The sequence below is a fragment of the Miniopterus natalensis genome, chromosome 1 (genome assembly GCF_054644295.1).
Source record: "Miniopterus natalensis isolate mMinNat1 chromosome 1, mMinNat1.hap1, whole genome shotgun sequence".
NCBI lineage: Eukaryota > Metazoa > Chordata > Mammalia > Chiroptera > Miniopteridae > Miniopterus > Miniopterus natalensis.
In genome coordinates this window covers 179,359,934-179,374,884 of record NC_142081.1, presented here as the reverse complement: position 1 = coordinate 179,374,884, position 14,951 = coordinate 179,359,934, and the positions used below count along the sequence as shown (strand labels likewise).

Here is a 14,951-nt window from a genome sequence, read left to right as displayed (position 1 = left end):
GAGACTGCAGCGATGGTTAGGTGAAGGGGGCAGGGGGAGAGGAGAAAGATCATGAGGAGAGACTGCTGGATGGAAGTTATTTTATACTTAACATGGACTAAAGGGCCTTTTACAGATTGGCCCTAGTGTCCCTTTCCAAGGTTATGTCCCACCTGTGCTTTAGCCACAAAAGCCCACTCTCAACCCTCCAAATAGCAGACCTTCCCCAGGTGCCCAGCTGGGCACCGGCCCCTTCCTCTGTCTCCAAGACCCATGTCAAATGTCGCTCCCCTCCTCCCCACCGCTCTCAAAGGTGCAAGCACTTTGTCCTTGGGGTTCTCTTGGCATTTTGCGTTTGCCTTTGTTATAGCACTTGTCCATTTAAATGTTAATTTTGTGTGTGGGATGAGGCTGAGCCTGAGGTCCTTTGTGTGCAGAATGCTGCTTCTTTTCTCTCTAATTCAGGATTTTATTCTCTAAGGCCCCAGCTATGTGGGACCTTATTATGATGCAGCACAGCCCTGCCTCCTGCCTCCTGCCTCTGCGTGGCCATTGCATCACCTCGCCCCATGAAGTCACTTCTTCTAATAGAGAGAGGAAAGTGAGAGTCACAGACATTATTAACTAAGTAAGAAAAAAATTTTTTAAACCTCTAGGCTTAGTCTAAACTATATTAACTTTTATTTTATTTTATTATCTTCTGTTCCCATTAGGCTCTTTAAAAGTAGTTCTAGTTTAAAGCCAATTAAATTAGGCAGATATCCTGACCTTTTTTTCAGACTTCTATGGAATTTGGAACTTAATGTTAATAGAATATTATGCATAAGCAATGAATTAAACAGTTTAAAAAAGGATTTTGCTCTGGAGTCTCCTGGTAGTCTTGGGGTCGTGATGGACTTGTTTCTCCCAGTGTCTGTAAGCCCTTGATCAGAAGTTGAACATCTAGGGAGACATTTAATCTCACTGCTGTGTGTTATATCTGCAATATAAGCAATATAGAAAGTACGTGAATGTATATTCCAACAGGGGATTTAAGAAACGTAAGAAAAGCTGTACAAACTTGTGTTCTTAGATTATTCCTCTTTGTTCTTTTTCTCCCTTAGACAATTGAGGGAGAAACTGCTGTCTCCCTGGTATAGTTTTATTGATAGAGGGACATGTATAATCTGAGCTGAGAATTCACAGTGAGCCTGGATTTGCCCACCATCGCAGACACTTTGCCTCTGCCTGGACCAATGTCCTTCTGTCCTTTCTGGACATTCTGGGCATCAGGCCAGGCTTGTCTATTTATTTTTCTAAACAAATGGCACTTTACCAAATTGTTCAACTGCTTGCTTTTGTTCGGTTGCTGATAATGTCATGGGTATCCTTCTTGCTTGGTACATCCTGGCTGACTTCATTCTGTTTAATGTTGTATTGGACTCTACTGGGTAGATACGGCAGAATTAATTTGACCACTGCCTCTTGATGGATCTTTCAGATATCCCCAGTTCTTTTTTTTGCTGTTATGAATAATGCAGCAATTAAAATTCTTGCACATATGTCTTGACTACTTGTGTAGGTCCGAGAGGACAATGTGTTTAAAGAATTGGAATTTCCTGGTTAAAAGGTATATGCTTTAAAATTTTTAATAGCTACTGGAAAGAGCATACTGAGAGCAGGAGGGCAGAAGGGATCCACTCTGGTACAGGAGTAAGGGAGTGCGTAATCTGTAGAGAATTTAAAAACAACAATAAGACCAATGTAGGTAGGCTTTTTATCATCACCATGCACTGGCAGTAATAAAGTCAGAGTAAATTCTTAGTGGTGATTTCGAAGGCAGATTGCAGTTGCCACTCCTGTGGCACCATGTGCATGTTCCTGAGTTTAAACAGTGGGTTAGAAATAAAGAATGAAAGTACAATGATACAATGATTATAGAGACTATGAAGCAGAACTTGATTTACTGCAATTCTGTTATTCTGTGTGACCTTTTTGGAGTTCTGTGTTTAAATTAAAAACAGTGAAGCAGAGTGCAAACTGCAAGGTGTAATATTTTGATTGATAAATGCAAGTTTTAGTTCATATATGAAATATTTTACTGCACTTGAAAAATACTTTAAAAATATAAATATGACTCTGGGTGACAAATACATGAAGTACGCAGCTGGATTCTATTAAATGGCAAAGATGGCACATTTCTGCACATCTGCCAATGGTGTGTGAGGATATCCTCTTCAGGGAGATGTCTTCAAATGTTAGAAACCAGGCGTGGAGTAAGGAAGAAATCACCTACCAGCTGAAAAATGTCTTTCCAGTTCCAGCCTTTATTTTAGGATTGTGTCTTAGTCTGCTCGGGCTTCTATAACAAAATGTCATAGATTGGGTGGCTTATGAACAACAGTTCTAGAGGCTAGGAAATCCAAGATTGTGGCCTGTGCCTATTTGACATCCAGTGAGGACTCAATCCCTGAGTTATAGGTGGTGCTTTTTCACTATGTCCTCTTATGGTGGAAGGTGCTAGGAGATCTCTGGGGTCTCTTTTATAAGGGCACTAGCTTTATAAGAGCTCCACGCTCAACCTAGTCACCTCTGAAAGGCCCCTTGGGGTTAGGGTTTAACATATGGGTTTCAGGGGCATGCAAAGGTTCAGATCATAGCAGACTTCTTAGTTTCATCAAGGTAGCAAAGGTAGGTAGGCTTCCCCCAGATGAGAGCCAATGGGAGGAAGAGTAGGGACCGTACTGCTAGTGGGCTTGGAGGCCTGATGGCTGGGGTTCAAACCCCGGCAGCCCTTTCACTAGCTGTCATCCTGGGCAAGTTACTTTAATTCTACACCTTAGTTTCCCAGCTATAAAATGAAGAAATGATATTGACCACATAGTATTGCTGTAATGATTAATGAGCTTTCACAAAGAACGTCAAATAGTGTCTGACCAATGGTAAGCACCACGTGCGTGTTTATTGTTCCCCTTAGTGTCTTAGTCGCTAAGACTAAGGGTCGGACACTGGGCTAGGCATGGGAGATAGCTTCTTTTTAATTGCCTTAAAAATCCTACAAGCTAGGAGTCATTATCCACATTTTGCAGTTCTGGTTATATGACTTGCTCAAGGCTATACTGCTAATCAGCAATGAAGATGAGAATCTGAGACTCTCACACCACAATCTTTGCAAACAATGGAATGTTGGCAATTTTATACTTGACCTTGAAACCAAATCACCTCACTATATTCAGTGCTCTGGGCTAAATATCCAGAACAAAATACCTTGACTTTTACAGTTTGAGTGATTTGTAAATTAAGGTTTATCTTAATTCTAGAGAATGTTAGAAGGCTTAATGATGGCCCCTAAAGAGAGGTGATCTATCTCTCAAAGGAATTTCATGAGAAAGGGTACATCTGTTTGGAAGGTATTTTTATATTAAAACTAGGAACTATTGCCTGGCTGGGCGTGGCTCAGTGGTTGAGCGTCGACCTAGGGTCCAGGCGATCTGGGTTCGATTCCTGGTCAGTGCACAGGGTTGCGGGCTCAATCAATGACTCTCTCATCATTGATGTTTCTCTCTCTCTCTCCCTCTCCTTTCCTCTCTCTGAAATCAATAAAGATATATTTAAAAAAACAACAACCAGAAAACAAAAAACTAGGAACTATCTTTGGAGTAAAAAGTCACCTATTAAGAATATCTATCTAAGCTATCTATATATGCTTTGTGTTTAAAATATTAAGGAAATTAAGTGTGGGCTATAAAATGTAGATGTCATACACAGTGTTTGAAAAAAATCCTGTGTAGATGGAAAGAGTGCTGACTCAGCTGATCCAGTTTCTGGGCTTCAAGTCAGCCCCCAGTAGCTAAACCACTTCTTCCTCGTGGGGGAAATGAGTGGGTTGAACTAGTCGACCTTTCAGATATCTAAACATGCTGTTTCTTTCCACGTCAGAGGACGTGCTATTTTACATTCTGTTTAGGGGTTCTCAGTGATGAGGGAGTGCCAGGAATTTGGAGAATTCTCACAATATAAAATACATGTATAAAAAATTGCAATATCTTTATTTAACCAAGAAAGGATTAATATCCTTAATCTTTAAAAAGATTTTAAAAATTATTAAAAAATGATGATCACCTTGCTAGAAAAGTAGGTAGAATAGGTGACTTACAAAAGAAAAAAATGTAAGATGAATTTTAGTTTTCACTAGTCAAATGAAATGCAAGTGAAAATATCAAACTGGCAAATATTATACCAGTTGGTGGTATGATCAAATGAATACTCTTGTACACAGCTTATGGAATATAAATTGGTCCAACTTTTTTCATCTCTTTTGTTCCAGAAATTGCACTCATATCTACTTATACTGAAGAAATAATTTATATTTATACAAATTTATTTTTAAAATATTCACTCAGCACTAATATGGTAAAAATTGGAAACAATTTAAATGTCCAACAATAAGCAGTTGGTTAAGTAAATAATGCTATATTCACATAATATTATAAAGTCATTAAAATTATATTTGAAGAATCTTAATACAGGAAATATTTATGATGTAAATGTTAAATAAAAAAGCAAGACGTCAAACTACATATCAAGTATGGTATTAGCTTTGAAAAAAAAATGACACACTGGAAAAAAGAAACAGGAAAAGGTACACTAATATTTTACAGCTCTGGGTTTTAGGTAGTAGTTGATTTTTCCTTTAGGTCCTTTTGGTAGTTCGGTGTTTTTAAAATGTTCTATAATGTGTATGTATTACTTTTATAATCAGAAAAAAGGGTATATAGGAACAGTCCAGAAAAAAAGAGGGGAGACGTTAGCCAGAGAGGGGAGGACATGTGCAGTCTGATTGGACCAGCAAACAAGAGCGGGAATGCTGTTCCCACTGATGGCTTGAATATGGGTATTGAATGACAAGGGGGGAGGGGGGTTTTGGCATGGTGGGGGATAGGGGAGCCCTGGGATGTGGTAGAGGTCCACCCATACATCAGGCAAATTTCATATTTTCACAGTAAGTAAAGATCAGACAGGGTGCTACTTTAAGGAGAAAACATAAAATCCTAGAGCAGAAGCCCCCCACTGCCCCCTCGCCTAGTCAGACAAAAAACGCCCTGCAGGGCAGAGGGTCTTTCTCACTCTCAGAGCTACTTTGATTTGTGATCTGGTTTTGTGTGTGTGATACATTTTCACTCTTGAGTTCTTTTTCTTTTAAGTTATTTTCATTATGACTTTTTGCTCTTTTGCAAAGAGCTAATTCTGCAGAATTGGGGCAAACAGGACCAAGAGAAGTTAGTGGAGGTAATTATACCAGTTAGAAAGTTAAGAGCGCAGATAATTTCAAAGTAATTTCGAGAGTATGCTTTATACCTTTTAAATGTAGGGTTCCCTAATCACCACCCCTTTCTCCCACCTCCAGAGAGTTCACTGCTCTGTCTTCTGGGTTTTCCACTGTGCTTCCTAACAACATCATCGGAGCAGTTACTATTCGTGAGTGCCTGTTTTGTCCCAGGCACTGTCTGGACATAACACTAGTTCTAACAGCAGCCCTTCAAGGTGAATAGTAACAGTAAATACTTCTGCAGTACCCAGTCTGTGCCAGGCACCATTCAAGCACTAACCCATTTAATTCTGTATAACAAACCTGTGCTACAGGTACTATCATTATTCCCTTTCTACAGTTGAAAAGCTAAGATTTAGTCATCTTCACGGGACCACACAGCTAGGAGTTAGTGGAGCTAGGAGGCAGTATGGTTCCAGAGACCATGTTCTTAATCACTATGTTATATTTCCTCTATTGACAAAGCACTAGGTTCAGTCAAACTCAGAGAGGTTCAGTAATTTACTCAAGGTCACACAGTAAGTCATAGGCCTTGGAACCAAACCTAAGCTGCCTGACCCCAGAGCCTGTATTTTCCTTCATACTCTGAATTGCTTCTCTTTATATACAGGGGTTGTCAAACTCTTTATGTAAAAGGCCAGATAGTAAATATTTTAGGCTTTGTGGGCCATAAAGTCTCTGTTGCAACTTCAAGTTTTAGCAAGGAAACAGCCATAGACTGTACATAAGTGAAAGAGCATGGCCATGTTCCAATAAAATGCTATTTTATGGATCTGAAATTTGAATTTCATATAACACTCGTATGTCACAAAATATTGTCCTTTTGATTTTTTTTAACCATTAAAAAAAGTAAAGACCATTTTAAATTCATGGTCCACACAGAAACAGATGGTGGGTTTGGCCCATGGGTGAGCCATAGTTTGGCCACCTTGCTTTATAGCATCATTACATCGTAGAATGGTCAGATATGCGTGTATCTGCTTCTTTGCTCTCTTTCCTTAAACAGTTCAGCTTGGGGCCCAAACATGCATAGCCAACTGAGAAAATATGAGTCCCTTGGTAAATAAAATTCATATTCCTTAGAAAGAAGTTCAGAGACTACGTGATGTTTTTTGAGCATGCCCCATGGGGACTGTACCCTTGACTCCAAGCAATTTTTCAGAATATTCCTCCCGTTATTTTGAGAGAAGTTATGGTAACTGCGTTTTTCCATCACCTTAGTTTTGAAATGAGGTTCTAGTGTCTCTTCATTGTACCCGGGCAGTTGACTGACTGGCTCTCCTTGTTTTTGACTCTGTACTTGAACAAGCTGAGAACTCTAGACCTTTGGTGACAATCAATTATTGTGCTCCTGGAAGTGGAAGCGGCCGGTCAGGGCAGGGTGTCTGGAACAGAGGAGGGGAAGGGTGCCATAGTCTCTGCTTGGCCTGGAGGTAGGAGATGCAGGGCTCAGGGCTCAGAGAGGCTTCAAGGGTGGGGAGATTATAGAAGGCCTCAGGACTTGGTGACGTTCCTTTTTAATTTGACTATGATGGGGCAAGGTAGGTTTTAGGCTTAGGAATGTGAAAATTGCTTAGATCTTTGACCCTGGAGAACATGTATTAAAAGTTGCAAACCAGCATCTTGCAAACAAACTTTTAGAACAAAATCCGTTTGGAATTGAGATGATCTGTGTATAAAAATAAACTGATTTGAAAGTGATTTCCTTCTGTGATTTCAAGGGGGAACTTAATTATTATTTGTAGCAATTACAAACATGCTATGGGAATTGAAGTAGGGTTGAGAATCAGTGAAATGAACTTTTGCAAGAGGAAACAAGATAAAATAATACTTGGGAAGGTGTTCACTGCCAAGGCAGTAACCTTATTTTTAAAAAGACTTTTACTGAAGTCTGATCCACAGGCAGAAAAGCACAATGTCGTGGGTCTACGGCTTGATGAATTCTCACACTGAACATGCTTGTGGAACCAGCTTCCAGATCAAGAAATAGCACACCTCTTGTAACATATCAAGAACTGGTTTATTTGTAGGAACAGCAGGGACCTGATTGGAGTAATGGCTAAAGAAAGTCTTGAAAGTGGGTTTATATAGGAAGCATAGCTTTACCTGAGATGCACTGGATAGGGCCGCAGGGAATCACGGTGTGTGGGTGACGAGGTGCCTGCTGCAGATTTGGAGTCAGACAGACTCTGTTTAGGGCTAACTTTGCCTTTGCTGTTCCCTCCCTCACTGCGTGACTGTAGGCAAGGTTCTCCCCTCCTGAAGTCTCTGTAGTTGTAAACAGATAATAATCTCCATGAGGGCAGCAACCATCCCATTCACTAGTGTCCCTCAAGATCTCTTACAGTGGCTGCCAGGTTGGAAGCCCTAAACAAATGTTGTTGTTGTTTTTTCTTTTAAAATGAATAAAATAATGAATTAATAATACATACAAAGTATTTGGTACAATCCCTGGAAGATGCTCAATAATGTAAATAAAAGTCACAAAATGACCCATTGGCCCAGTAATGCCACATTTGTGACTATGTTCCCCAAGAAAATTGTCCACATAAAAGTAACATATATACATAATATTATATATATATTGATATATATGTATGTGGTTTGTGTGTGTACGTATAAAATGGCACAGTTGTTAATTATGATGAAATACTGGAATGAGCTCAAAGACTCTGCTAGCAATGGGGAATGGCTGTGCAATTGTGAATTGTTGAAACAATGGAAATCTATTTATCTAAAGCCTGGCAAGTGTGTAGACTATGTTGAAAATAAAAAAAAAAAAATTTTAAATCTGAAAATATGTTTAGAAGATATATACAGGTATGTATTTATTAGAGAATAAAAACTGAGTAAGAGTTTGGAGTGATAAAATTTAGAGATGGTTATGCTTTTTAAATATTAAGTTGCATAAGAATTTTTGAATTGATTCTCTTTCCCAGCAAGAAAAATAAACAAAATGAAGCACCCAGTCCCTCTTGCCAGATGGGGAGTTCTCCATGGGTTCACCCATCCTGAGCAAATTCCTGCCCGGCTGCGGAGGGGTCACTGATGGAGGGCACTGGGTGGGAGATGAGTTGCTGAGGAGCATGACGATTTCCTAATCACCTAAATGTGTTAGATTTATAGCAGAATCAATTTCTTTAATGAATGAATTGACTGCTGCCAGTGCAGGACCTTTGCCCAAAGCTCTTTTGAGGAGCATGCATTTAGATGTATTCTCTGTAATGGACAGGCCATCCCTGGCCAATGGCTGCCATGATTTTAAAATAATTCTTTACTTTCATTTAAAATCAGAAGAATCTCAAATTTAAAGGAAAACATTTACTTTATTTTTTTTATTGGGGTGACATTGGTTAATAAGAATATATAGCTTTCAAATGTACATTTCCATGATATATGTTGTGTGCCCACCATCCAAAGTCAAATGATCTTCCATCACCATATATTTGGCCCCATTACCCCTTACTACCCCCAAACCCCTTCCCTCTGGTAACCAACATACCATTGTCTGTGTCTATGAGTTTCAGTTTTATTTTCCACGTATGAGTGAAATCATATGGTTTTTAGCTTTTTCCGGCTTATTTTGCTTAGCATAGTATTCTCAAGGTCCATCCATGTTGTCACAAATGGTAGTATTTCATCTTTTCTTATGGTTGAGTGTATTCCATTGTATGCATGAACCACATCTTCTTTATCCAGTCCTCTGTTGAAGGACACTTGTTGTTTCCATGTCTTGGCCACCGTGAATAATGCTGCAATGAACACAGGGGTGCTTATATCTACAAATACATGTTTGCATGAGTTTTTGGGTGTATACTCAGGAGAGGGATTGCTGGGTCATATAGTAACTCTATTCTTAATTTTTTGAGGAACCTCCATACTGTTTTCCATAGTGGTTATACCAGTTTACATTCCCACCAGCAGTGAATGAGGGTTTCCCTTTTTTCCACAACCTCTCCAACACTTGCTATTGCTTGTCTTGTTGATAACAGCCACTCTAACAGGCGTGAGGTGGTATCTCATTGTGGTTTTGATTTGCATTTCCCTAATGGCTAGTAAAGCTGAGCATCTTTTCATATATCTGTTGGCAATTTGGATGTCTTCTTGGAAGAAGTGTCCTCTGCCCATTTTTGAACTGGATTGCTTGTTTGTTTGGTGTTGAGTTGCTGCATGAGTTTTTTATATATTTTGGATATTAACCACTTGTCAGAGCTGTTGTTTGCAAATATCTTCTCCAGTTGGTTGGTTGCTTTTGTGTTTTGTTGGTGGTTTCTTTGGCTATGCAGAAGCTTTTTATTTTATTTTATTTTTTTTATTTATTAATTTTTTTAGAGAGAGAAACATTGATCCATTGTTCCACTTATTTATGCATTCATTGGTTAATTATTGTATGTGCCCTGACTGGAGATCAAACACAAATCCTTGGCATATCCAGACTACATCCTAACCAGCAGAGCTACCCAGCTAGGGCCTGTGCAGAAGCTTTTTAGTTTGATATAGTCTCATTCATTTATTTTTGCCTTTACTTCTCTTGTCTTCAGGGTCAAATTCATAAAATCTTCTCCAAGACCAATGTCCATAAGTTTAGTACCTATGTTTTCTTCTCTGTAATTTATTGTTTCAGCTCTTATATTTAGGTCTTTGATCCATTTTGAATTAATTTTTATACATGGGGACAAACCATAGGTTCATATTTTTGAAAAAAGAAAACAGGTGAGGATTCCATCAGCATTTTGAAGTAAGCCACCTCATAAAGTCCAGATAACCTGAAACCTGCTATAATAATTATTAGTTAATAATACTCATAATTTCACCTAAGTTTTATATTGTGCTCTATCATTCTGAAGGGGCTTTCTTACATAACAAACAAGAGCGTATTAACAAATGTACAAAGTCTTGTGAGACTCCAAGCACAAATTATCGCCATATTGTTATTATTTCCACTGAACCTTATTAAGTGCCCTGTGAGGAGGGCAGGGTAGATCTTATTTCAGTTTCACAGAGGAGGGATAAACACAAGAGGGCCAACATTTCAGCGGAGTGTGATGATGATGATGTTAGAGGTACAGGGAGTGGGGGTTAGTGTGGCCACACAGAGGGGGCACCTGGTTTGCCAAGTGGTCAGATGATCAAAGAAGAGTTTCAAAAAGAGGTGCTAGTTGCGGGGTGGGAGGTGAGTGAAGGGCAGGTCTTTCCAGGCAAACAGAGACGCACAGAGTGTGTCTGAAGAAAGAGTGGTGGTGCCGAGTGGGTACCTGTTGGTTTGGATGAGAACTGAGGATTTCCCACTGGACAGCCCTCAGCGCTCCAGAAGATGGCATGGACCAGGGTGCTCATCCCTAAGGCCTCCCTTCCATCTGCCTTTGTCCCTTGGCTACAGTAGCCAGGAGCACCCGACACCTCTGCCTTTGCAAGATGAAGCTCCCTCTCTGTCCTCTGTCTGTGTGTGAAACATAGCGGCCTGTTGAAGGCAGTCTTTCTGTGAAGATGGTGAAAAGAGAGGGGAGAGAAATCAAGCTATTGAGACCTGATAGGTTCCTGGATGGAAGGTCCCTTAACTCCAGTTTGCTTTAGTCCTAAAAGGGTCACTCGGTGGTCACTCATGGTGCTATCTGAAGTCACGCTCTGTAACTCCTCTGTATTGGCAGACATATGATTGAGGCACCCCTGGCAGTGAGCCACTAGTGAGATATCACTGAAAACCTGCTTCTGTTCCCCCCCGGTAATGCTCCTGGGGGGGGGATTTCTCCCTTTAGGAGAAATTCTACTGAAATCAAGCTCATTAACCTTCTACACTAACGATGTGACCCACAGCGGCTCCATCTTGGGCACATGTGACACACCGTCTGAAGATGATCTGTCATGTCTATATAGGGTATTGCTCTGACCTGGACCAGAGCTCCTCCCCCACCTTCCTCTCCCAGTTCCATATTTAGCCATCTGCTGAAGGCTACTATGCATGTCATCCAAGTTGATCTTCCGTCCTTACGGCCACGGGATAATGCAGAGGTTTATGCTCTTGTATTCACTGTGGCAGGCAATAAAGTTTTCTCCTTTGGCTTCAGTTTTAATAGAACCACAGAGAAAGCTAATCTTGTTCAACCACTTTACTGTTTGGGAAACCGAGGCCCTGAGAACTGACTTGATGAGCCTCTGAGTGCCAGAACGGGCTGGGGAATGAATGACTTCCTCCCCCTCCCACCCGTTTTTGCAATCAGAACTGGATATAAGATACACAGAGCATCCTTTGTTGGAAAAATCCTCTTTAGTGCTACTTCAAATTCCCCACTTATCATTAATAATTGTTTATCATTATATTTAGTAATTATTATCTAACAGTGATATTAATAATAAGGACTACTTATTGTGTGTTTGCTATGTGTTGATTATGTACATAGAGTATGTTACATTCTGTACTATGCTAAGGACTTTATACATCTAAGTACACCCAGTGGTGTAGGTATTATTATGTTATGTATACATCAACAACCCAGTGGTGTAGGTATTATTATGTTGATTTTACAGAGGAGGAAACTGAGGCTTAGGGGGGATTAAGAAAGTCCTCTAAGGTTGTCACACAGGTAGCTGTTTGGGTAGCTGGGATTCAATACCAGATCTACCCGACTTTAGAGCCGGTGCTCTTAACAATTTTGCCTCATCAACTTCTTTTTGCAGATACTTAGGCAGGAAATTTGGCTTTTACTTAATCTATTAGAAAGATTTTATTTAATAACCCAAAGTCTGGCACATTTACATGTTTCCTAGTTCTGGTCCTGCTACATTAGGGTCAGAATAAAGCTTAAAATTGTCTTACGAGGTCTTAGCTTTGAACTAGGTAACAAGGTCACAAATGCATATGCTTAAGTCATCTGTAAGTCTAAGGATCTAAAGTTTGAGGCCTGATGGAGCCCCAGGGAGACCTGGCTCAGAGGTCTGGTGACAGAGATGTGACAGTGACCCAATATGAGTCTTCAGATAGAATCCCCCCTGTGCTGTGGACATTCATATTTGGTATTTTAAATAAACAGGAGTGGAAACGGGTAGCACGATGGCTCTCTATAGATCCCATGTGCCAGGTTCTGTGCTAAGCCAGTCTCTCCACGTGCAGAATCCTTACAATAGTCAGATGAGAAAGGTGCATTTCTTGCTCTCATTTTTATGAGAAAAAAACAAAACAAAACAAAACCAAAAAAACAACAACCCCAAAACGAAAACAAAAAGCACACACCAAGACTCAGAAAGGTTAAGTAACCTGGCTAAGGACACCCAGATCTTGTGTGGTTAAAAAAAATGAATATGTGAAAATCATATAAATTATTTATTTGCTTAGCTCATTTGCAAAGGCTACTTTGTCTAATTAAACAAACAGAGACTGTGGGTTGACAAGGATAAATGTTTTCGAAGTGAATGTCAGGATTTAGAGGCGTGATCTTTAAAAACTGAAGCCGACCTCTAGGTCGGCATTACATTGCTTTACATGTGACATGTCAGGAAGATCACCAGTGGGGAAGCTTATAAGCCCAGATCGTATTAATAACTTTACTCTGGATTTTGTTCTGAAAGACCTTTCCTTTGTCTGAAGCTGGGCTGGTCTTGTGACGATGTCCCTTGGCAAACCAGACACTGTTTCTGCAGCTGATCTCATCGTCTGGAACTCTCTCACTTGCAGCAAATAAGAATTTATTTGACCCTTTCATGAAATTTGGATTCTGTCATATGTATGCAATCCTGTTTAAGTGACAGGCACTGAATACGGTTACTTTTATTTTGTTTAACCGGGGGCCTAGTTATTTTGTTTAACCCGGGGCCTAGCAGAGTACCTGATGTATTTAGGTAGCTATCCAAAAACATTGAAAGAAATAATTTAATCCCCACAACATCTCTGAGAAGCAGTTGCTAAATTTGTCATAATCTTGCAGATGTGCAGAATGAGGCTTGGAGACCACGTAGTGTGACCTCCAAGCCATGTTGTTGTACAAGTGATAGGGCCTGATCTCAGATGCAGAAGTGCCAAGGACAGTGCTCTTTCCATTAACTCAGTAGCCACTTTTTGGAAAAAGCCTCAAGGGAAAAAACAGCAAATGTTTAGAGTTCTGGAAATTTCTTTTCTCTGACCTCAACACAGATTCCCACAAAAACCAAGGACTGGCTGTTTAATCAATAAATGAAAGGAAGTACTAATAATATTGGTGGCTCATTAGATTTCTCTTCCTTGCAGTTCCCAAAGTGGCTGGCATCCATTAGAAACCTAGGGCAGAGAGCGCTGTCAGCTGCCTTCCCTGCTTCTTGGAGCGGAAGTCGGAGAGCTGTTTGAAAACGTCTCATTCACACGCCAGGTTGCTACTGAGGCCTTTTTTAAGTTGTGATCAGAGCAGTTGCCTGTGTTTTTATCACTAGGCTGATTTTTGAGATAAAATCAGCTTCTGCTTCTTGACTGGGTGGAGTTGTGGGTGCACAAGCTGGGGGATAACAGATCCAAGGCTTCTTTGCTGGGGAAGAATGGGTTAGACGAGTGGGGTAGAATGGCTCCACGGCCGTGGGCCTCGTGTGTGATCAGCTTGCCAGTGAGGAAGTGCCCAGCCATCAAAAAAGGAAAAAGAAAGACTCAGTTTTCCCTCTTCTCTTTCTGTTGCAGGTGAAGAACAGACTTTGGAGCTCTCTCGGGTGGATGGAGAGAAGTGACATTCTGCAAATCGCTGTCGGGGGTCTTGAGAACACAAACCCATCTGTTTTTTATTCCCTGTGTTGAATGGCTTTTGCTTCAGCCATTCAGGGATTCTGAACTTATAACTAGGGAGCCAGGCTGCGAAGATGCTGAGTTCCATTAAGTGTGTGTTGGTGGGAGACTCCGCTGTGGGGAAAACCTCCCTGTTGGTGCGCTTCACCTCAGAGACCTTCCCCGAGGCCTACAAGCCCACGGTGTATGAGAACACGGGCGTGGATGTCTTCATGGACGGCATGCAGATCAGCCTGGGTCTCTGGGACACGGCTGGCAATGACGCCTTCAAAAGCATCCGTCCCCTGTCCTACCAGCAGGCCGATGTGGTCCTGATGTGCTACTCTGTGGCCAACCATAACTCTTTCCAGAACTTGAAGAACAAGTGGATTGATGAGATCAGGAACAATTTGCCCTGTACCCCTGTGCTGGTGGTGGCTACCCAAACTGACCAGCGGGAGATGGGGCCCCACAGGGCCGCCTGCATCAGTGCCATAGATGGGAAGAGACTGGCCCAGGATGTGAGAGCAAAGGGCTACCTGGAGTGCTCAGCCCTTAGCAATCGGGGAGTACAGCAGGTGTTTGAGTGTGCCGTCCGAACTGCCGTCAACCAAGCCAGGAGGCGCAACAGGAGGAAGCTCTTCTCCATTAACGAGTGCAAGATCTTCTAACCTCCAAGAGACTCCACCCAACACTCATTTTCTCACCCCAAAGACTAATGGGGACAGGAAGAGCAAGCACATCAGCAAGGGTTGATGCTCTTTCTGGGTACATCCCGAGCAGCATTTCCTCTTGGATATAGTTTGTTGATGGGACTTAGCCACTGGATGTTTTTATTAAGTACACTCTGCAAATGAACTCCTTATCCAGTCCAACTATGGGATCTCTTGGGGAGCTGTAATGAATATTCTATCTCTGATTAAAAAATTAAAATGATCTTCATAATTT

At 41.0% G+C, this 14,951-nt stretch overlaps 1 protein-coding gene across 1 annotated transcript; it reads left to right on the top strand.

Annotated features, from left to right (window-relative positions):
- Positions 1-14,098: 14,098 nt before the first annotated feature.
- RHOH (ras homolog family member H) lies at positions 14,099-14,745 on the top strand. Its single transcript, XM_016207893.2, has one exon. The coding sequence runs from the start codon at positions 14,099-14,101 to the stop codon at positions 14,672-14,674; it is 576 nt and encodes a 191-aa protein (XP_016063379.1). The 3' UTR covers positions 14,675-14,745.
- Positions 14,746-14,951: the final 206 nt, after the last annotated feature.

What these genes read in the sequence shown, in the direction of transcription:
- RHOH (XM_016207893.2), top strand. Translation starts at nt 14,099, where the DNA reads ATGCTGAGTTCCATTAAGTGTGTGTTGGTGGGAGACTCCGCTGTGGGG.